General features: G+C 50.2%; 1 protein-coding gene across 2 annotated transcripts in view; it reads right to left on the reverse strand.

The window, feature by feature from the left end:
* Positions 1–341: 341 nt before the first annotated feature.
* The window catches only part of LOC115205848 (testis-expressed protein 2), a 139,431-nt gene continuing 115,243 nt past the window's right edge, over positions 342–24,529 (reverse strand). Inside the window, exons 2-13 of one of the 2 annotated variants that reach the window (XM_029772238.1) lie at positions 16,825–17,144; positions 15,574–16,791; positions 7,136–7,336; positions 6,712–7,012; positions 6,184–6,362; positions 5,394–5,555; positions 4,090–4,189; positions 3,304–3,445; positions 2,888–3,037; positions 2,410–2,619; positions 2,083–2,203; positions 342–1,704 (exon numbers count right to left, since the gene is read on the reverse strand). In XM_029772238.1, coding sequence (XP_029628098.1) covers positions 1,561–1,704; positions 2,083–2,203; positions 2,410–2,619; positions 2,888–3,037; positions 3,304–3,445; positions 4,090–4,189; positions 5,394–5,555; positions 6,184–6,362; positions 6,712–7,012; positions 7,136–7,336; positions 15,574–16,791; positions 16,825–16,872 — 2,976 coding nt within the window. In that variant the 5' untranslated portion in view covers positions 16,873–17,144 and the 3' untranslated portion in view covers positions 342–1,560. Of the gene's footprint in view, positions 1,705–2,082; positions 2,204–2,409; positions 2,620–2,887; positions 3,038–3,303; positions 3,446–4,089; positions 4,190–5,393; positions 5,556–6,183; positions 6,363–6,711; positions 7,013–7,135; positions 7,337–15,573; positions 17,145–24,529 lie in introns of both variants that reach the window. The other variant, XM_029772229.1, reaches the window with a different exon arrangement.

Genomic DNA, 24,529 nt, shown 5'->3' on the forward strand with positions numbered 1-24,529 from the left:
TGTTTGGCTATTCTTTTCAAATAAGCTTCCACTTAGTTTAGACTAGGGCTGTGTCCCAAATGGCACCCTATTCCCCATATAGTCTACTACTTTTGTTCAGGGCCCAAATGACACCCTATTTCCTGTATAAATATAGAATGGGCTGCCATTTGGGTAAGTGACTAATGGTGGCACAGTGATTTACTGACTAATGGTGCCCCCCCCCCCAAAAAGGGTGGCTAAACAGAGTACTTGTGGCTTCCCTCCACAATACCACTGGTGGCACACGGTTAAAAGCGGAAGTCAAATTTCGGTTGGACCTTGTGTGCAACTGACCAATAAAGATACACTAGATATCTTAATCATGTATTGTATTTTTATAAAGTTTTATTTTTCCCAGTAGTCCATCACAATATCTTGATAGCCTGTCCATTTACACATGCTTTGTATCGGTTAGTTGATCAATGAAGAGGGGGTACGCTGTCCAAAAATCCACTCAGAAAGCCATTTGATGACGAGAACGTTTTAGAGAACCAATAATCTCCTAGGAATCTTCTCTGGGCTACAATCACTTTTAAAATAGGAATTGTTCAAGGAGTCCATTTTGTCATGCCAATAATACACCAATGTTCTGGCCTGCCCACTAGACAACATGAGTACAACGCTCACCTTCAAGAGTTGAGGACAAACTGATTCAGTACATCACAGCATAGTCATCGTACAGTGACAGTTCATACCAGTAATGCCCATATTCACTTTCCTTCAACTGAACATATCTACCTATTGCTGTTTTATTCAAAATGGCACCCTATTCCTTATGTAGTGCATTACCATAGCAGGGCCCTGGTCAAAAGCAGTGCACTATATAGCACAGGAGGTTGGTGGCACCTTAATTGCGGAGAATGGGCTCGTGTTAACGACTGGAGCGGAATAGGTGGAATGGTATCAAACATGGTTGCAACCTCCTGTGATATATGGTGCCAACTGGGACTCGCTGTCTTCATTACGCAGGTTAGCGTATTTTGTTCTGGAGGCAGCTATGCAGAGTGGTCACTTGCTGGCACTGCCACAAAGTCATAAAATCTGATTTGAAAACCTATCCTTAACCATAAACTTTTAAATTAAGACCAAAAAGCACATTTTTGTGTATGAATTTTTACAATATAGTCAATTTTGAATTTTTGCTGTTCCATCTAGTGTAAATCGTTCAGTTCTGCCTCACGGACAAGACTCATCCCAATAAACGTCAAACTGGTTCATTACAGGACTATCGCAGGTCATTTCCCTATTGCAGAGTGCTGTCTAAGTTCAGTCTTCTAGATCAGTAGGGCTGGGCGCTATAGCGGGTTCTATACGGTTATACCAGTCCCTCTTGCTGCTCAGAGCATAGCCATGCCACTATCTCCTGCATGCCACTCTCCAGTCGTTATGCCACGTTGTACGTGCCCGCCACAGGCTTCGCTATGACCATCCCTCACAAGCTAGGACTGAACCAAGCTCTATCTGCTCAGAATCCACTGTGGATCCATGCCCACTGGTTTTCCATTTATTTTCTTCTCCATCCACTGCCACAGTGAGGCGCTATTCAGACACATAGTACTGGGAGTCGTTGGAAGAGCGGCGTGAGGAGTGGGCTGGGGAATGCTGGGCTGCTGGAGGGTTGTCCAGCACGGAGGACATGAGAGGAAGATAGAGGTCGTCCATGTTGGGCATCACAAACTCCTTCTGCAGTGGACACAAGAACAACAAGCAATGCTAAACAAATATACATAGATAACAATACAGGAGATGAAGTCCTAGCAATTTGCAGGATCAACATATGGTGCACCTTAACACTGGTATGGTACCAGATGGCTGGGATTGGATTTATAGTATTATACATCATTTGTGACAACTGCATTAGTCAAGATATGTATAGATATGAAAATAGCTGATGCAAACACTTCTGCCCCTAACCTAGGAGTACAATAAGTCCAGACAGGAATCAAACAACCATTCTGTTGCTACAGTATCATCATGCTTGGACCTACGCTAACCCTGATCACAGCACTGTATCATGATGTCATGTTGAGGCACCACCTCACAGGTGGAGGACAGACTGACCTGAAACTCTCGACTCAGCTTCTTCTCGATCCACTCTGTGACGTGTGTGAAGGTGACCTCCCTCTCCCCTAGCATGGGACGCACACGCAGGTCCAGCCTGGGAGGCACGCGGAAACTGTACCTGTGGGGGGAGACAGAAAGAGAGAGGGAGAGTCAGGGAGAGAGAAAAGGAAGTCGGGGAGACAAAAATAAAGACAGAAAGAAAGACCTGTTTGAGACTTAAACAAAAACAAGAGCCAATGTATCTTTCAGTTCAGTGTATCTATAGAAGAATATAAAACTAGAATGATTCTATTCATATGGTTAAAGCTAGCAGGTTTGCAGTACCATATCCTGTCAGTAGGGGGAGGTGGAATGTTGACAGCCAGAGTCCCTGAGAGTTCTTGAACTTCCACAGTGAGCATCAGTGGCATGTTGGAGACCTCAGCGATCTTCTTCTTGATGTACTCGTTCTCCGTGGCCTTCTGGAAGTACTTGGACGAGGCGATCTTGTCCACGAACCTCAGGAACCGTCTGCCGGTGCTCCCACCACTCCCACTGAGAGGAGTCATGAAATGCAGCACAATAAAAACAGTCTTTCAAAAACACAAACTTAAAAAACCGCTCAACCGTGGAACTCACTTTAAAGTGAGACCAACAGTCTCATCAGTGAACAAAACAGTACAAGGGTTCACAACTTGTCATTAAAGAATGTTAAAAATAAAAGTTATGACGTGTGTCCCAAATGGCGCGTTATTCCTTCTATAGTGCACTACTGACCAGGCCCATAGGGAATAGGGTGCCGTTTGGGACACTATCAATTTACCCATCAGTCGCTGGTGGTGGTGGCGTGCCTGCGCTTTTATCTCCCAGAGTTCCCTGGGGTTCAGTGGGCGGCACCTCCTCCTCATCAGACGAGCCGGCACTGGAGGACTCCTCATCACTGTCAGCTAATACACACAGCCTGGGCTTGGAGCTGAGACACATACAAAATACTTTAAATACTGCATTTGGATCCAAATGATTGTGAGTCATCATGAGTCATGGTACAACTTCTATCTTCGTTATAATCAGGGTTACAAAACTGTCTTCTTTATACAGACAACAAACACATACACACACACACACAGTACACACACACAGTACACAGTACACAGTACACACACACAGCATGAGCCAAAACAGTGTATCTGAGATGCAGGCTGATCTGTGGTGTACGAGGACATGGGGATCAGGTCTTACCCTACTTGGCTGGTCTCTGAGATATCTCCGTCAGCCTCCACCCCAATGGACTTCTCCTTCCCCAGTTTACACAGGTTCAACTTCGTCTCCAGGGTCATCTGTAGGCAGCCTGTATATACCACCTCCATCTCCAACCACAGGCCTGGGGGGAGGGGTAGGGAGAGAGAGGTCTTTATGAAGGTGATACAGAAGCCAGCGAGAGATATGCGCATGCAGTCAGGCACACACACACACACACACACACACACACACACACACACACACACACACACACACACACACACACACACACACACACACACACACACACACACACACACACACACACACACACACACACACACACATTTTGGATCGAATCAGGATTTCCTATTCGAGACAACCATTATTGTTGTCATGTTATCATAAAGGGAAAGGGAGGGGGCAGATGTAGTATTGTCATTCTGTGTCATATGGCAAATTGAGACTAATGACAATAGTAGCCTGATGGGAAGTTGCATTAGCTTGTTATTGTGTGTGTAGGTAGATCAATGTTAAGTGGATTGCTAATCCTGCGGAGGAAGACAATAGGGAGGAGCTTTAGGATAAGTGGCACCCTATTCCCTTTATAGTGACAGACCTGGTTAAAAGTAGTGAACTCTAAAGGGAATAGGGTGCCATTTGGGACTTTGTCTTAGAGTAGGACACAAATGGGATCAAGTCAGCACTGGATCTGGTCTGAGAAAGTAATGTGTGTGCGCTGGATGTCAATCTGAGCAGGGGAAAGATACAGATGCACACACACACCTCTATGGTCCAGTGAAGGTTTGGAGATGCTGAGCGCCTGAGGTATGCAGGTACCCATGTCCAGATCAGCCAACTTCAGTTCATTCACAAAGTACGGCAACTGTAGGAGAACATACAATAATGGTGTTCAGAAAATGGATGACGTGTGTGTGTGTGTGTGTGTGTGTGTGTGTGTGTGTGTGTGTGTGTGTGTGTGTGTGTGTGTGTGTGTGTGTGTGTGTGTGTGTGTGTGTGTGTGTGTGTGTGTGTGTGTGTGTGTGTGGTGTTGCGGAGTGTGTGTGCAGGTGTGTGTGATAGGGAGAAAAGTGAGTGATGGGGAGCTGCAGCACGACAGCCCATGATAGAGGGAGCTGACAAGGCATTAACCCTCCTCTCCTCCTCTCCTCTCATCCCCCTTTCTACTGTCCAATGTTGATGGCCTGCTGCCCGCATCTGACCTCGTGCTCAACAGTATGACTGATGTATAAGTAACAAGCACAGAGCAGTACCCCAGTGCCCTAGTACCTTAGAACCCTAGTGCCCTAGTACCTTAGAACCCTAGTGCCCCAGTACCTTAGTACCCTAGTGCACTAGTACCTTAGTACCCTAGTGCCCCAGTACCTTAGTACCCCAGTGCCCCAATACCCAGTGCCCCAGTACCCCAGTACATAGTGCTCCAGTGCCCCAGTACATAGTGCCCCAGTGCCCCAGTACATAGTGCCCCAGTGCCCCAGTACCCAGTGCCCCAGTACCCCAGTACATAGTGCCCCAGTGCCCCAGTACATAGTGCCCCAGTGCCCCAGTACCCAGTGCCCCAGTACCCCAGTACATAGTGCCCCAGTGCCCCAGTACCCAGTGCCCCAGTACCCCAGTACATAGTGCCCCAGTACATAGTGCCCCAGAACCCCAGTGCCCCAGTACATAGTGCCCCAGTGCCCCAGTACCCCAGTGCCCCAGTACATAGTGCCCCAGTGCCCAGTGTCCCAGAACCCCAGTACCCCAATACCCAGTACCCAGAACCCCAGTACCCCAATACCCAGTACCCCAGTACCCCAGAACCCAGTACCCCAGTGAGAGTGAGAGGATCATGCACTGAAGTTGGATTCTATAGGACTTACCATGTAGTGCAGAGATATGGAGGATGTTGATATTATTTTCTTTACATACAGACATTTCCTCCATCTGTCCATTCATCCATCCACCCACCCACCCACCCACTGACCCACGAACCCATCCATCCATCCACCAACACTCCCACCCACCCACCTACTCATCAATTCATACACCCACCAAGCCCCATCCCCTTCCCCAACTCCCAGACTCACCCTGATCTTACTCAGCTTCTTCTGGATCTTGTGGGCCACCAGGTCCACCCAGTACTTCTCCCGGAGGAAGTCCCAGAAGATCCTCCCCACCAGGGCATTGACCCAGGCCGGTTGACCCTCTGCCGGGCAGCCCCCCTCTGCTGATGCCTCCTCACTGGGGAACTGGATAGAGGAGAGAACAGAACAGAGCCGGATTACAATTTTTTATTGCAGTAGGAGTGTTGATCTAGGATCAGGCCCCATCTCACTACTACCTACTCTACAACAGATGCTCACCACACAGGACATCAGAACAGAACACACAGCCAAGCCAGGGTCATATTCCTTAGCGCAGACCGTAGCAAACAAGCCACAACAAATCGGTCAAATTCAGGTAGGTCCCTCCCCTGTTTTGGTTGTTTGCTTCCGCTGGGTGCCCAATGAATACGACACAGCCAGGTACACTGCTCCTATTAATATCCCAGCCAGGTGATATCTGATCCATTTGGTCCACTCAGCATGTATACAGCATCTAGCTGAGTCAGTCAGTATCTATCCTCCTCTCTCCAAGGCCAAAGACTGACTGGACTGTAACTGTGGCTGTATTGATGTACTCTAATCAGTGTGAGTTATGTTAAGGATTCGAACGATGGTTAAGGGTTCAGAGGTTAAGAACCCAAAATGGTGATCTGATAAGCAGATACTGTATGTAGTGTAGTACTTTTGACCAGAGCTGTATGGGGAAGAATAAACGTCTTCGTATTGAAACACCATTGAACCACCAGGTTAATAGTCCAGTCTTGTAGCGTACCTTCTTCCTGGCTGTGGGGCTTCCCTGGTCACTGTGGCAGGGGCTGGGGCTGGGACTGCTACCCTCTAAGCCAATGAGGCGGCTCATGTAGGAGCCGTAGTCCACCAGGTCACGCAGGCCAATCAGAGGGGGAAGGTTCTCCGTACTGTCCATACTGGAGCTCCCACTGCATAACACCTCTGGGGAAGAGAGAGATGGAGAGATGGAGAGAGAGAAAGAAAGAGAGAGAGAAGGAAGGAAGGAGGTGGGGAGAGATGGAGGAGGATAGAGTGAGGGAGAAAGTAAAGAAAACAGGCGGACAGGTCAAGTGGCAGAGGGGGTAAGGAACAGGGAAGGAAGGTGGTTAAAATAGCATTACACTCAATTCAATACTAATTATATATGGAAAAATGACAAACCACAGATTCCTGTCCAGGGTGTGCACACTATTCCCTATGTAGTGCACTACATTTGACCAGGGCCCACAGGGAACAGGGTGCCATTTGGATGTAACCTACCATGTCAGTAGGGGGCAGTACGGTTTCTTACCAGACTTGGGCACGTCTCTGATTGGGCTGCTCTTGAACTCTGACCTCGAGGCTAACAGGAAGTGCTGGAACCAATCCTCCTTCTCTCTTCCTGTACGACCAAAGAGGTAGAGAGTGTCGGGGAGGCCCTGTGTCTGTGTGTCTGGGAGTGTCGGCTTGTCTGTCCTCTCCTCCTCCTCTTGCCCCTCTTCCACTCGCTCCTCCTCCTCTCTCCCCACCTCTCCCTCGGCTAGTATGATACAGATAGGGTACTTCTTATTCCAAACTCTCTTCCGTGCCAAGGCAGCAGGCAACAGGGAGACCTGGTTTGAAATAAACAAGAAATAATGAACAACTTACCGTAACAAAGCCTTTATAAACCCGTTATAAAGCCTAGATGCTTCAGAAATCCTTAAGCAAATGTCATGCTATATGGACACACTGGCCTTGCAGTTGGCCAGCTGGTAGCAGCGCGAGCGCAGGAACACGGCTTCATGGGGCAGTTCGTCGAAGGCTGCCCGTCGGGGGATGTTGGTGCGGGGGTAGGCCAGGCGTAGGTGGCTGCCCTCCAGGGTGGCATACACAGAGTGGGTGAGCGACGGGTGGTATGTCTCCGGGTCGTACACGGGCATCTCGTTCATCCAGCCCTAGAATGCATGGAGGATGTATAGTACAGGTTTGGGTTGTGTCTGGAATGGCACCCTATTCCCTATATAGTGCACTCCTTTTGACCAGGGCCCATAGGGGCTTACCGTGAACAACAGCATTTCACCCAACACTTTCCTTAAGAGGAAAAATGGGGTTTCCGTGCTCCAAAAGCAGGAGAAGAGGTGGACACCACAAGAGGTAGAGGCGCGACACTCTTTATTTTATCAAATACTTGTAAATAAGGTATTTCTGTTTTTTCGTTTTAATACATTTGTAAACATTTATAAAAAAAAGTTTTCTCTTTGTCATTATGGAGTATTGTGTGTAGATTGATGAGGACATCGTTTTATTTAATCAATTTTAGAATAAGGCGGTAACTTAACAAACATTTTAAAAAGTCAAGGGGTCTGAATACTTTCCGAATGCACAGTATCTATCACAAGACACTGGCTCTATACATGTCTCATCTATCACAGGAGACTGGCTCTATACATGTCTCATTTATCACAGGAGACTGGCTCTATACATATCTCATCTACCACAGGAGACTGGCTCTATACATGTCTCATCTACCACAGGAGACTGGCTCTATACATATCTCATCTATCACAGGAGACTGGCTCTATACATGTCTCATCTATCACAGGAGACTGGCTTTATACATGTCTCATCTACCACAGGAGACTGGCTCTATACATGTCTCATCTATCACAGGAGACTGGCTCTATACATGTCTCATCTATCACAGGAGACTGGCTCTATACATGTCTCATCTATCACAGGAGACTGGCTCTATACATGTCTCATCTATCACAGGAGACTGGCTCTAGCGCTCTGGGCTATTGCCGGGTGAGCTTTTTTTGTTTGTTATTGTTTTTCTCTCACTCTGAACTCACAATGAACTCACCTCACTTGCTTACATTGTGTTCACTTGGGCAGTCACAGCTGTTCATTGATGTTTACTTTGGCTATTGTTGTTTACAGTTGCTTACCATGAATTATCTCATAAAGGTGATATGTACATTGACATTTTTGTTGTTGTCAGATATTGTGGCAGTTAACTTTCACAGCCAGCAAATCTGTCTCAAATCTGTCTTCCTTCCCTGCTGTAATTGTTCTAGTATAACCCTTCCTAGTATTACCTGAATACTCATTGGTTATTGAGCGCCGTGATTTACCTGTAGTCAAATGTGTGGCAGTGAAACCAGAACTAGGGGCAGCTCTCTATTACCCCTTTACACTACTGAGCCACGTGGAGCTGTACTGGACTGGCATGGTTAGAGCTAGGGGCAGCTCTCTATTACCCCTTTACACTACTGAGCCACGTGGAGCTGTACTGGACTGGCATGGTTAGAGCTAGGGGCAGCTCTCTATTACCCCTTTACACTACTGAGCCAAGTGGAGATGTACTGGACTGGCATGGTTACACCTCCATCAAAGTTGCTGCAACCACGCTGGAAAGAACAATATGAAATAAAATATTCAAGCCAGACCAGTACAGGTTGGGTCGGCCCTACAGTGTGAATCAGGTATGTTTCTGTTCCTCTGAGGCAGAACTCAGGCTTAGGGCTTAGGTAACGTAGTCACGCTGTGACATTAATCTGCTTGTCTGGCATGTCTGATTGGTCACCTACTGGACTTTGAAGACACATAGAAATTGATAATAAAAATATTGTGGGGGCTGTTTTGTTAGACTTCAGTGCGGCCTTTGACATTATCGATCATAGTCTGCTGCTGGAAAAACGTATGTGATATGGCTTTACACCCCCTGCTATATTGTGGATAAAGAGTTACCTGTCTAACAGAACACAGAGGGTGTTCTTTAATGGAAGCCTCTCCAACATAATCCAGGTAGAATCAGGAATTCCCCAAGGCAGCTGCCAAGGCCCTTTACTTGTTTCAATCTTTACTAATGAATTGCCACTGGCTTTGAGGAAAGCCAGAGTGTCTATGTATGCGAATGACTCAACACTATACATGTCAGCTACTACAGCGACTGAAATTACTGCAACACTTAACAAAGAGTTGCAGTTCGTTTCAGAGTGTGTGGTAGGAATAAGTTAGTCCTAAATATTTCTAAAACTAAAAGCATTGTATTTGGGACAAATCATTCACTAAACCCTAAACCTCAACTAATTCTTGTAATAAATAATGTGAAAATTGAGCAAGTTGAGGTGACTAAACTGCTTGGAGTTAGTTACCCTGGATTGTAAACTGTCATGGTCAAAACATATTGATAAAACAGTAGCTAAGATGGGGAGAAGTATGTCCCTGATAAGGCGCTGCTCTACCTTCTTGACAGCACTGTCAACAAGGCAGGTCTTACATGCCTAGTTTTGTCGCACCTGTTCAGTCGTGTGGTCAGGTGCCACAAAAAAGGATTTAGGAAAATTGCAATTAGTTCAGAACAGGGCAGCACGGCTGGAGAGCTAATATTAATAATATGCATGTCAATCTCTCCTGTCTCAAAGTGGAATAGACATTGCCTTCATCACTGCTTGTATTTATGAGAGGTATTGTACATGTTGAATGCACCAAGCTGTCTGTTTGAACTACTGGCGCACAGCTCGGACACCCATTCATACCCCACAAGACATGCCACCAGAGGTATCTTCACAGTCCCCGAGTCCAGAACTGACTACATAGAGCCATGACTACATGGAACTCTATTCCACATCAAGTAACTCATGCAAGCAGTAAAATTTGATTTTAAAAAACAGATTAAAATACACCTTATGGAACAGTGGGGACTGTGAAGCAACACAAACATAGGCACAGACACATGCATACACATACACACACACACACACACGATAGCATACGCACTATACACACACACGTACACATGGATTTTGTACTGTATATATGTGGTAGTGGTGGAGTAGGGGCCTGAGGGCACATGGTCTGTGAATGTATTGTAAAGTTTTTAAAATGGTATAAACTGCATTAATAATAAATAATACGTACAAATACAAATATAGATAGTTGCATCTTATGTACTAGGTTGTATACATGCATACTGTAAACTGAAATACAACACTGAATGCAGCATGCAACATGCAACATGTTTACTTCCGGTCCGGAGCGAGCAGTCGCACTTCGCTTCGCTCCACAGGCAATATTACACTTCTTTACATTACAACGGTTTGGTTTGTTTGATCTGAACAATTTTTTCTTAGCTATCAAAGATAATTGTGTAGTTTAGAGTAATTAGAGTAATTATCGAGGCCAGCTATTTTTTTTCGTCCTCCTAACGTAGTCAACACTGCTGGCTGCTAGCTGCTAACTAGTCAACACCGCTAGCTAGCCAACCGTTACCGACTAGCAGCGCTGTAGATACTAATACATTACAACGGAACGATTTGACTAGTGCAGTGTTAGCTAGCTAGCTACATAGCTGTCTTTGTCATAGCTTGATAATTGTGTAGTTTAGTAATAGCTAGGTTAGCTAGCCAGCTATTTCCGTCCACCGCGACGCCATTGTTCCATACCCAGCCAACTATTACCGACGAGCAGCATTGTAGAAACTAAATACGTTACAAAGGAACGTCTTGATTAGTGTTATGTTAGCTAGCTACAAAGTTGCTTTTGTATAATAGCCAACCTCTACCGACTAGCAGCACTGTAGAATCTATTACATTACAACGGAACGATTTGACTAGTGCAGTGTTAGCTAGCTAGCTACATAGCTGTCTTTGTCATAGCTTGATAATTGTGTAGTTTAGTAATTATCGAGGCTAGCTAGGTTAGCTAGCCAGCTATTTCCGTCCCCCGCGACGCCATTGTTCCATACCCAGCCAACTATTACCGACGAGCAGCATTGTAGAAACTAAATACATTACAAAGGAACGTCTTGATTAGTGTTATGTTATGTTAGCTAGCTACAAAGTTGCTTTTGTATAATAGCCAACCTCTACCGACTAGCAGCACTGTAGAAACTATTACATTACAACGGAACGACTTGATTAGTGTAGTGTTGTGTTAGTTAGCTAGCATTTTCATCATTTTAGTCAATAAGATTTTCGCAACGTAAGCTTAACTTTCTGAACATTCGAGACGTGTAGTCCACTTGTCATTCCAATCTCCTTTGCATTAGCGTAGCCTCTTCTGTAGCTTGTCAACTATGTGTCTGGCTATCCCTGTTCTCTCCCCTCTGCACAGGCCATACAAACGCTTCACACCGCGTGGCCGCTGCCACTCTAACCTGGTGGTCCCAGCGCGCACGACCCACGTGGAGTTCCAGGTCTCCGGCAGCCTCTGGAACTGCCGGTCTGCGGCCAACAAGGCTGAGTTCATCTCAGCCTATGCTACCCTCCAGTCCCTAGACTTCCTGGCGCTGACGGAAACATGGATTACCACAGATAACACTGCTACTCCTACTGCTCTCTCCTCGTCTGCCTACGTGTTCTCGCATACCCCTAGAGCATCGAGCCAGCGGGGTGGTGGCACTGGAATCCTCATCTCTCCCAAGTGGACATTCTCTCTTTCTCCCCTGACCCATCTGTCTATCTCCTCATTTGAATTCCATGCTGTCACAGTTACCAGCCCTTTCAAGCTTAACATCCTTATCATTTATCGCCCTCCAGGTTCCCTTGGAGAGTTCATCAATGAGCTTGATGCCTTGATAAGTTCCTTCCCTGAGGATGGCTCACCTCTCACAGTTCTGGGTGACTTTAACCTCCCCACGTCTACCTTTGACTCATTCCTCTCTGCCTCCTTCTTTCCACTCCTCTCCTCCTTTGACCTCACCCTCTCACCTTCCCCCCCTACTCACAAGGCAGGCAATACGCTTGACCTCATCTTTACTAGATGCTGTTCTTCCACTAATCTCATTGCAACTCCCCTCCAAGTCTCCGACCACTATCCTTTTCCCTCTCGCTCTCATCCAACACTTCTCACTCTGCCCCTACTCGGATGGTATTGCGCCGTCCCAACCTTCGCTCTCTCTCTCCCGCTACTCTCTCCTCTTCCATCCTATCATCTCTTCCCTCTGCTCAAACCTTCTCCAACCTATCTCCTGATTCTGCCAACTCAACCCTCCTCTCCTCCCTTTCTGCATCCTTCGATTTTCTCTGTCCCCTATCCTCCAGGCCGGCTCGGTCCTCCACTCCTGCGCCGTGGCTCGACGACTCACTGCGAGCTCACAGAACAGGGCTCCGGGCAGCCGAGCGGAAATGGAGGAAAACTCGCCTCCCTGCGGACCTGGCATCCTTTCACGCCCTCCTCTCTACATTTTCCTCTTCTGTCTCTGCTGCTAAAGCCACTTTCTACCACTCTAAATTCCAAGCATCTGCCTCTAACCCTAGGAAGCTCTTTGCTACCTTCTCCTCCCTCCTGAATCCTTCTCCCCCTCCCCCCCTCCTCTCTCTCTGCGGATGACTTCGTCAACCATTTTGAAAAGAAGGCTGATGACATCCGATCCTCGTTTGCTAAGCCAAACGACACCGCTGGTCCTGCTCACACTGCCCTACCCTGTGCTTTGACCTCTTTCTCCCCTCTCTCTCCAGATGAAATCTCGCGTCTCGTGACGGCCGGCCGCCCAACAACCTGCCCACTTGACCCTATCCCCTCCTCTCTTCTCCAGACCATTTCCGGAGACCTTCTCCCCTACCTCACCTCGCTCATCAACTCATCCTTGACCGCTGGCTACGTCCCTTCCGTCTTCAAGAGAGCGAGAATTGCACCCCTTCTGAAAAAACCTACACTCGATCCCTCCGATATCAACAACTACAGACCAGTATCTCTTCTTTCTTTTCTCTCCAAAACTCTTGAACGTGCCGTCCTTGGCCAGCTCTCCTGCTATCTCTCTCAGAATGACCTTCTTGATCCTAATCAGTCAGGTTTCAAGACTGGGCATTCAACTGAGACTGCTCTTCTCTGTGTCACGGAGGCTCTCCGCACTGCTAAAGCTAACTCTCTCTCCTCTGCTCTCATCCTTCTAGACCTATCTGCTGCCTTTGATACCGTGAACCATCAGATCCTCCTCTCCACCCTCTCCGAGCTGGGCATCTCCGGTGCGGCCCACGCTTGGATTGCGTCCTACCTGACAGGTCGCTCCTACCAGGTGGCGTGGCGAGAATCTGTCTCCGCACCATGTGCTCTCACCACTGGTGTCCCCCAGGGCTCTGTTCTAGGCCCTCTCCTATTCTCAAGTCACTTGGCTCGGTCATATCCTCACATGGTCTCTCCTATCATTGCTACGCAGACGACACACAATTAATCTTCTCCTTTCCCCCTTCTGATAACCAGGTGGCGAATCGCATCTCTGCATGTCTGGCAGACATATCAGTGTGGATGACGGCTCACCACCTCAAGCTGAACCTCGGCAAGACGGAGCTGCTCCTCCTCCCGGGGAAGGACTGCCCGTTCCATGATCTCACCATCACGGTTGACAACTCCCTTGTGTCCTCCTCCCAGAGTGCTAAGAACCTTGGCGTGACCCTGGACAACACCCTGTCGTTCTCCACTAACATCAAGGCGGTGACCCGATCCTGTAGGTTCATGCTCTACAACATTCGCAGAGTACGACCCTGCCTCACACAGGAAGCGGCGCAGGTCCTAGTCCAGGCACTTGTCATCTCCCGTCTGGATTACTGCAACTCGCTGTTGGCTGGGCTCCCTGCCTGTGCCATTAAACCCCTACAACTCATCCAGAACGCCGCAGCCCGTCTGGTGTTCAACCTTCCCAAGTTCTCTCACGTCACCCCGCTCTCTCCACTGGCTTCCAGTTGAAGCTCGCATCCGCTACAAGTCCATGGTGCTTGCCTACGGAGCTGTGAGGGGAACGGCACCTCCGTACCTTCAGGCTCTGATCAGGCCCTACACCCAAACAAGGGCACTGCGTTCATCCACCTCTGGCCTGCTCGCCTCCCTACCTCTGAGGAAGCACAGTTCCCGCTCAGCCCAGTCAAAACTGTTCGCTGCTCTGGCACCCCAATGGTGGAACAAGCTCCCTCACGACGCCAGGACAGCGGAGTCTATCACCACCTTCCGGAGACACCTGAAACCCCACCTCTTTAAGGAATACCTGGGATAGGATAAAGTAATCCTTCTAACCCCCCCCCCCCCAAAAGATTTAGATGCACTATTGTAAAGTGGTTGTTCCACTGGATATCTTAAGGTGAATGCACCAATTTGTAAGTCGCTCTGGATAAGAGCGTCTGCTAAATGACTTAAATGTAAATGTACTGGCGTATAGCCTTAAAAGCTTCAACCTAATTTGACTGTGTTGCAGTGTTCTACTGAGCTAATGTGTGTTTCTTATGTCTTGGGTTCAGCTTAGAGCCAACTGAACTAATCAAGACAGAAATATCACAGCTGCTACAGCTAATGGACTGGGAGATGACACACACACACACACACACACACGCACGCACGCACACACGCACGCATTTGACAAACAATTATGAAAAACGATACAAAGCAAAGAGTGACAACACAGGTGGAAGTCTGCCACGCGGATAGACAGACGTTAAACCACAACCAATCCATCAGACTAGCAAGTCAACTGGCCTAGATACCCAAGGGCCAGAGGGAACACAGGGACTACCTGGGCTACAGTAGACTGAGATGTGCTGTATCTGGACCGGGCGGCTATAAGCCCCTCATTCCTCACTAATCAAAGGCCAAGGGGCAGAGGATGTACAGGAACTACATGGGCTACAACTGAGGGAGATGGTATATGTCCTAAATGGCATCCTATCCCCTATGTAGTGCACCACCTTTTAACAGGGTCCTGGTCAAAAGTAGTGCACTACAAAGGGAATAGGCTGCTATTGCGGAAGCAGCCCCATGGCTGTAAGCCCCTCAGTTCTCACTATCCTCTCTAATCAGCACCTGGCCTCATTCACTCACCCATTCACAGAAACAAAGGTCTCTACTCCTCCACTCTATAGAGACAAAGACAGTAGTAATGATTGTTACCATAGATACAGTATGTGGCTCGAGCTTTGGTTCATGAGACAGAAATGTATCAACTATAAAAAAAATATTTAAAAAATGATGAAAGCCTGTTCTCTTTGTATTTTTTTTAAGGGCTGACCATCTGCCTGCCTGCCTGCCTGCCTGCCTGCCTGCCTGCCTGCCTGCCTGCCTGCCTGTCTGTCTGTCTGTCAGTCTGTCTGTCTGTCTGTCTGTGACAATCTGTCTGTCCGTTCGTCCGTCCGTCTGTGTTTACCTACTGTAACTCTATCTATGTTACTTGTGTATGTAACCACTCCCATATCCTCAAACTCACCTCCAGGACTGCAACTGTGCGCGGCCAACCAACAGGGTCCGAGGGCAGCAGGCTGTTGTCTTGGGACCACCGGGCCCCTGTAGTGCCCCAAGGGGGCAAAGCTCTGGAGCGCGGACGGGGCGTGAACACCAGGACCACCACCAACCCTAACAGGAACCCACATGCTAGCCCCAGGGACAGCCCAGTCACATAGGAGGGCAGAGGGAGCACAAAGAACCCGTAGGCAATTACGCCCACAAACAAGAGCCAGCGGACAGGCACTGAGGCCACAGGAACCCCAGGAATCCTGCCTCGAACCTGGGGACGGGTTCCTCGATGCTGGCCTCTGGTACCAGCTCCACTGGATCCGCTCCCCTGGACCTCTACCACCTGGATGAGGTCTCCATTGGTGCAGATCTCGTAGAGGCTATCCCCCAGCTGGCTGTGGTGCTCTGGGGAAAGCGAGGGCTTCAAAGGGCCCTTCCTGGGTCTCTTTAGTGGAGTTTCACACACGCCCAGTTCGCTGTCTGTTCCACGTCTGTATCTTACTTGTGTCTCTGTGCTCCCGTCTTCAATGTTCAATGGGGTCCCACTCCCACCACCTCCACAGCTACCATGGGAGGCAGGTGATTCCCCGACCCCCCCAGACACCTTCTGTTTGGGGCTCCCCGAGCTCGACTCGTCCCCCATCATTTTACCCCACATGCTCATGGGGTCCTGTATGGCCTCCGAGAACTTCCTCCGCGTGTCCTCAAACTCGATCATCAGGGAACTTCCTTTGGGCTCCGTGGGGGAGACGGGGGACGGGGGTGCCATCCAGCTATCATTCCCGGAACCAGCCTCCTGGAGCTTGGGTTGGGTCTGAGTGAACTGCTTCCAGGGGTGCATGTGGAGCTTGGAGTCCGACTTGGAGAGGTAGACCTCGGGCTCGAGGTGGGAGATCTCGGTGGAGAGGGACTTGACCAAGCTGAGGAGGGGTTTGGAGCTTCTCAAGGAACCAGTGTCTTTGGTCTGCAGCTCTGTGGAGGAGGACTTCACCAGGCTGGGGGGTGGCGACGAGGCCATGGCCAGGTCAGCCAGGGAGCCTGGCGAGGAGGGGGAGAGGGGGATGTGGAAGCCCGAGGAGCGGCGTCCCTGGCCTGGCTCCAGCCCCAAACCTAGCCCCAGGCCTGAGACGGGCCTACTGACCCTGGCCTCCATGACTCCAGGCTTGTCTTTGGAGAAGGCCACGGTAGGGCCCTCCATGACTCCAGGCTTGTCTTTGGAGAAGGCCTCGCCCTCATCATGGCGCTCCAGAAAGATAAGCTCACTGTCCTCCATGCTGTTCTTCTCTCTGCCTCTGACAGTTTGTAAGACTGTGTTTGTTACTTAATATCCACAGTACTCACATTCAATCTGAAATATGGTTCCATCCCTCTCTCAGTTTTCATGTATTGAAGATGTGTATATTTTTCTGCTGTAGCTATGGAGACGTGGTCCCCCAAACACAGTGGTTGGCTCTAGGGTAGTAAGACATGGTGCTGGGGATCAGTGGGTGCTGCACGGTGAGTAGCATTCTCTTCTCCAGTCTGTCAACACTCAACCTCAGGACTCTGGAGACATGGGGAAGAAAGGAAGGCGACATTGAGTGATATTTTCCTATTCATCAAACGTCAATCAAAAATGTTATATAACATAAGAATACACTCATATTAGTAACATCACCCTGATTAAGGATGATGGATGTCAATCATACACACACACACACACACACACACACACACACACACACACACACACACAAACACACACACACACACACACACACACACACACACACACACACACACACACACACACACACACACACACACACACACATCCCTGAAGGAGGACAGGTTGTGTCCCAAGTGGAACCATATTCCCTACAGGGTGCCATTTGGGACATAGCATCATAGTGTTTGGGACATAGCGCCCTGCAGGTTTCTTCATCCTGGGTATCATCCAACACTAGACAAACTGTTCCCCCCACACCATCCAACACTAGACAGACTGTTCCCCCCCACACCATCCAACACTAGAAAGACTGTTCCCCCCACACCATCCAACACCAGACAAACTGTTCCCCCCACACCATCCAACACTAGACAGACTGTTCCCCCCCCACACCATCCAACACTAGACAAACTGTTCCCCCCACACCATCCAACACCAGACAGACTGTTCCCCGCCACACCATCCAACACTAGACAGACTGTTCCCAGCCACACCATCCAACACCAGACAGACTGTACCCCACACCATCCAACACTAGACAGACTGTTCCCCCCACACCATCCACACTAGACTGTTCCCCCCACACCATCCAACACCAGACAGACTGTTCCCCGCCACACATCCACACTAGACAGACTGTTCCCCCCACACCATCCAACACTAGACAGATTGTTCCCCCCCACACCATCCAACACTAGACAGACTGTTCCCCCCACACCATCCAACACTAGACAGACTGTTCCCCCCCCACACCATCCAACACTAGACAGACTGTTCCCCCCACACCATCCAACACCAGACAGACTGTTCCCCGCCACAACATCCAACACTAGACAGACTGTTCCCCCCACACCATCCAACACCAGAAAGACTGTTCTCCCCACACCATCCAAAACTAGACAGACTGTTCCCCCCAAACCATCCAACACCAGACAGACTGTACCCCACACCATCAAACACTAGACAGACTGTTCCACCCACACCATCCAACACTAGACTGTTCCCCCCACACCATCCAACACCAGACAGACTGTTCCCCGCCACACCATCCAACACTAGACAGACTGTTCCCCCCCACACCATCCAACACTAGAAAGACTGTTCCCCCCACACCATCCAACACCAGACAAACTGTTCCCCCCACACCATCCAACACTAGACAGACTGTTCCCCCCCACACCATCCAACACTAGACAAACTGTTCCCCCCACACCATCCAACACCAGACAGACTGTTCCCCGCCACACCATCCAACACTAGACAGACTGTTCCCCGCCACACCATCCAACACCAGACAGACTGTACCCCACACCATCCAACACTAGACAGACTGTTCCCCCCACACCATCCAACACTAGACTGTTCCCCCCACACCATCCAACACCAGACAGACTGTTCCCCGCCACACCATCCAACACTAGACAGACTGTTCCCCCCCCACACCATCCAACACTAGACAGATTGTTCCCCCCCACACCATCCAACACTAGACAGACTGTTCCCCCCACACCATCCAACACTAGACAGACTGTTCCCCCCCACACCATCCAACACTAGACAGACTGTTCCCCCCACACCATCCAACACCAGACAGACTGTTCCCCGCCACACCATCCAACACTAGACAGACTGTTCCCCCCACACCATCCAACACCAGAAAGACTGTTCTCCCCACACCATCCAACACTAGACAGACTGTTCCCCCCACACCATCCAACACCAGACAGACTGTACCCCACACCATCAAACACTAGACAGACTGTTCCACCCACACCATCCAACACTAGACTGTTCCCCCCACACCATCCAACACCAGACAGACTGTTCCCCCCCCACAACCATCCAACACTAGACAGACTGTTCCCCCCCACACCATCCAACACTAGACAGATTGTTCCCCCCCACACCATCCAACACTAGACAGACTGTTCTCCCCACACCATCCAACACTAGACAGACTGTTCCCCCCCACACCATCCAACACTAGACAGACTGTTCCCCCCACACCATCCAACACCAGACAGACTGTTCCCCCCACACCATCCAACACCAGACAGACTGTTCCCCGCCACACCATCCAACACTAGACCGACTGTTTCCCTCACACCATCCAACACCAGAAAGACTGTTCTCCCCACACCATCCAACACTAGACAGACTGTTCCCCCCCACACCATCCAACACTAGACAAACTGTTCCCCCCCACACCATCCAACACTAGACAGACTGTTCTCCCCCACACCATCCAACACTAGACAGACTGTTCCCCCCACACCATCCAACACCAGACAGACTGTTCTCCCCACACCATCCAACACTAGACAGACTGTTCCCCACCACACCATCCAACACTAGACAAACTATTCCCCCCCACACCATCCAACACTAGACAGACTGTTCCCCCCCACACCATCCAACACTAGACAAACTGTTCCCCCCACACCATCCGAAACTAGACAGACTGTTCCTCCCCACACCATCCAACACTAGACAGACTGTTCCCCCCACACCATCCAACACTAGACAGACTGTTCCCCCCCACACCATCCAACACTAGACAAACTGTTACCCCCACACCATCCAACACCAGACAGACTGTTCCCCGCCACACCATCCAACACTAGACAGACTGTTCCCCGCCACACCATCCAACACCAGACAGACTGTACCCCACACCATCCAACACTAGACAGACTGTTCCCCCCCACACCATCCAACACTAGACAAACTGTTCCCCCCACACCATCCAACACCAGACAGACTGTTCCCCGCCACACCATCCAACACTAGACAGACTGTTCCCCCCCACACCATCCAACACTAGACAGACTGTTCCCCCCCACACCATCCAACACTAGACAGACTGTTCCCCCCCACACCATCCAACACTTGACAGACTGTTCCCCCCCACACCATCCAACACTAGACAGACTGTTCCCCCCACACCATCCAACACCAGACAGACTGTTCCCCCCACCACCATCCAACATCAGACAGACTGTTCCCCGCCACACCATCCAACACTAGACAGACTGTTTACCCCACACCATCCAACACCAGACAGACTGTTCTCCCCACACCATCCAACACTAGACAAACTGTTCCCCCCACACCATCCAACACTAGACAAACTGTTCCCCCCACACCATCCAACACTAGACAGACTGTTCCCCCCCACACCATCCAACACTAGACAGACTGTTTCCCCCCCACACCATCCAACACTAGACAGACTGTTCTCCCCACACCATCCAACACTAGACAGACTGTTCCCCCCCACACCATCCAACACTAGACAGACTGTTCCCCCCACACCATCCAACACTAGACAAACTGTTCCCCCACACACCATCCAACACTAGACAGACTGTTTCCCCCCACACCATCCAACACTAGACAGACTGTTTTCCCCACACCATCCAACACTAGACAGACTGTTCCCCGCCACACCATCCAACACTAGACAGACTGTTCCCCGCCACACCATCCAACACTAGAAAGACTGTTCCCCCACACACCATCCAACACTAGACAGACTGTTTCCCCCCCACACCATCCAACACTAGACAGACTGTTTTCCCCCACACCATCCAACACTAGACAGACTGTTCCCCGCCACACCATCCAACACTAGACAGACTGTTCCCCGCCACACCATCCAACACCAGACAGACTGTACCCCACACCATCCAACACTAGACAGACTGTTCCCCCCACACCATCCAACACTAGACTGTTCCCCCCACACCATCCAACACCAGACAGACTGTTCCCCGCCACACCATCCAACACTAGACAGACTGTTCCCCCACACCATCCAACACTAGACAGACTGTTCCCCCCCACACCATCCAACACTAGACAGACTGTTCCCCCCACACCATCCAACACCAGACAGACTGTTCCCCGCCACACCATCCAACACTAGACAGACTGTTCCCCCCACACCATCCAACACCAGAAAGACTGTTCTCCCCACACCATCCAACACTAGACAGACTGTTCCCCCCACACCATCCAACACCAGACAGACTGTACCCCACACCATCAAACACTAGACAGACTGTTCCACCCACACCATCCAACACTAGACTGTTCCCCCCACACCATCCAACACCAGACAGACTGTTCCCCGCCACACCATCCAACACTAGACAGACTGTTCCCCCCCACACCATCCAACACTAGACAGATTGTTCCCCCCCACACCATCCAACACTAGACAGACTGTTCTCCCCACACCATCCAACACTAGACAGACTGTTCCCCCCCACACCATCCAACACTAGACAGACTGTTCCCCCCACACCATCCAACACCAGACAGACTGTTCCCCCCACACCATCCAACACCAGACAGACTGTTCCCCGCCACACCATCCAACACTAGACCGACTGTTCCCCCCACACCATCCAACACCAGAAAGACTGTTCTCCCCACACCATCCAACACTAGACAGACTGTTCCCCCCACACCATCCAACACTAGACAAACTGTTCCCCCCCACACCATCCAACACTAGACAGACTGTTCTCCCCCACACCATCCAACACTAGACAGACTGTTCCCCCCACACCATCCAACACCAGACAGACTGTTCTCCCCACACCATCCAACACTAGACAGACTGTTCCCCACCACACCATCCAACACTAGACAAACTATTCCCCCCCACACCATCCAACACTAGACAGACTGTTCCCCCCACACCATCCAACACTAGACAACCTGTTCCCCCACACCATCCGAAACTAGACAGACTGTTCCTCCCCACACCATCCAACACTAGACAGACTGTTCCCCCCACACCATCCAACACCAGACAAACTGTTACCCCCACACCATCCAACACCAGACAGACTGTTCCCCCGCCACACCATCCAACACTAGACAGACTGTTCCCCCCACACCATCCAACACCAGACAGACTGTTCCCCCCCCACACCATCCAAAACTAGACAGACTGTTCCCCCCCACACCATCCAACACTAGACAGACTGTTCCCCCCCCACACCATCCAACACTAGACAGACTGTTCCCCCCCACACCATCCAACACTTGACAGACTGTTCCCCCCCACCCATCCAACACTAGACAGACTGTTCCCCCCCACACCATCCAACACCAGACAGACTGTTCCCCCCACACCATCCAACATCAGACAGACTGTTCCCCGCCACACCATCCAACACTAGACAGACTGTTTACCCCACACCATCCAACACCAGACAGACTGTTCTCCCCACACCATCCAACACTAGACAAAACTGTTCCCCCCCACACCATCCAACACTAGACAAACTGTTCCCCCCCACACCATCCAACACTAGACAGACTGTTCCCCCCCACACCATCCAACACCAGACAAACTGTTCCCCCCCACACCATCCAACACTAGACAGACTGTTCCCCCCCACACAATCCAACACTAGACAAACTGTTACCCCCACACCATCCAACACCAGACAGACTGTTCCCCGCCAACACCATCCAACACTAGACAGACTGTTCCCGCCACACCATCCAACACTAGACAGACTGTACCCCCACACATCCAACACTAGACAGACTGTTCCCCCCACACCATCCACACTAGACAAACTGTTCCCTCCCCCACACCATCCAACACCATACGACTGTTCCCGCCACAACATCCAAAACTAGACAGACTGTTCCCCCCACACCATCCAACACTAGACAGACTGTTCCCCCCCACACCATCCAACACTATACAGACTGTTCCCCCCCACACCATCCAACACTTGACAGACTGTTCCCACCCCACACCATCCACACTAGACAGACTGTTCCCCCCCACACCATCCAACACCAGACAGACTGTTCCCCCACACCATCCAACATCAGACAGACTGTTCCCCGCCACACCATCCAACACTAGACAGACTGTTTACCCCCCACCATCCAACACCAGACAGACTGTTCTCCCCCACACCATCCACCACTAGACAAACGGTTCCCCACACACCATCCAACACTAGACAAACTGTTCCCCCCCACACCATCCAACACTAGACAGACTGTTCTCCCCCCACACCATCCAACACTAGACAGACTGTTTCCCCCCACACCATCCAACACTAGACAGACTGTTCTCCCACACCATCCAACACTAGACAGACTGTTCCCCCCACCATCCAACACTAGACAGACTGTTCCCCCCACACCATCCAACACTAGACAAACTGTTCCCCACACACCATCCAACACTAGACAGACTGTTTCCCCCCCCACCATCCAACACTAGACAGACTGTTTTTCCCCACACCATCCAACACTAGACAAACTGTTCCCCCCACACCATCCAACACTAGACAAACTGTTCCCCCCCACACCATCCAACACTAGACAGACTGTTCCCCCCACACCATCCAACACCAGACAAACTGTTCCCCCACACCATCCAACCTAGACAGACTGTTCCCCCCCACACCATCCAACACTAGACAACTGTACCCCCACACCATCCAACACCAGACAGACTGTTCCCCGCCACACCATCCAACACTAGACAGACTGTTCCCCGCCACACCATCCAACACCAGACAGACTGTACCCACACCATCCAACACTAGACAGACTGTTCCCCCCACACCATCCAACACTAGACAAACTGTTCCCCCACACCATCCAACACCAGACAGACTGTTCCCCCCACCTCCAAAACTAGACAGACTGTTCCCCCCACACCATCCAACACTAGACAGACTGTTCCCCCCCACCATCCAACACTAGACAGACTGTTCCCCCCCACACCATCCAACACTTGACAGACTGTTCCCCCCCACACCATCCAACACTAGACAGACTGTTCCCCCCACACCATCCAACACCAGACAGACTGTTCCCCCCACACCATCCAACATCAGACAGACTGTTCCCCGCCACACCATCCAACACTAGACAGACTGTTTACCCCCACACCATCCAACACCAGACAGACTGTTCTCCCCACCATCCAACACTAGACAAACTGTTCCCCACACACCATCCAACACTAGACAAACTGTTCCCCCCCACACCATCCAACACTAGACAGACTGTTCTCCCCACACCATCCAACACTAGACAGACTGTTTCCCCCCCACCATCCAACACTAGACAGACTGTTCTCCCCACACCATCCAACACTAGACAACTGTTCCCCCCCACACCATCCAACACTAGACAGACTGTTCCCCCCCCATCCAACACTAGACAAACT

Source organism: Salmo trutta, chromosome 1 (genome assembly GCF_901001165.1).
Source record: "Salmo trutta chromosome 1, fSalTru1.1, whole genome shotgun sequence".
Taxonomy (NCBI): Eukaryota; Metazoa; Chordata; class Actinopteri; order Salmoniformes; family Salmonidae; genus Salmo; species Salmo trutta.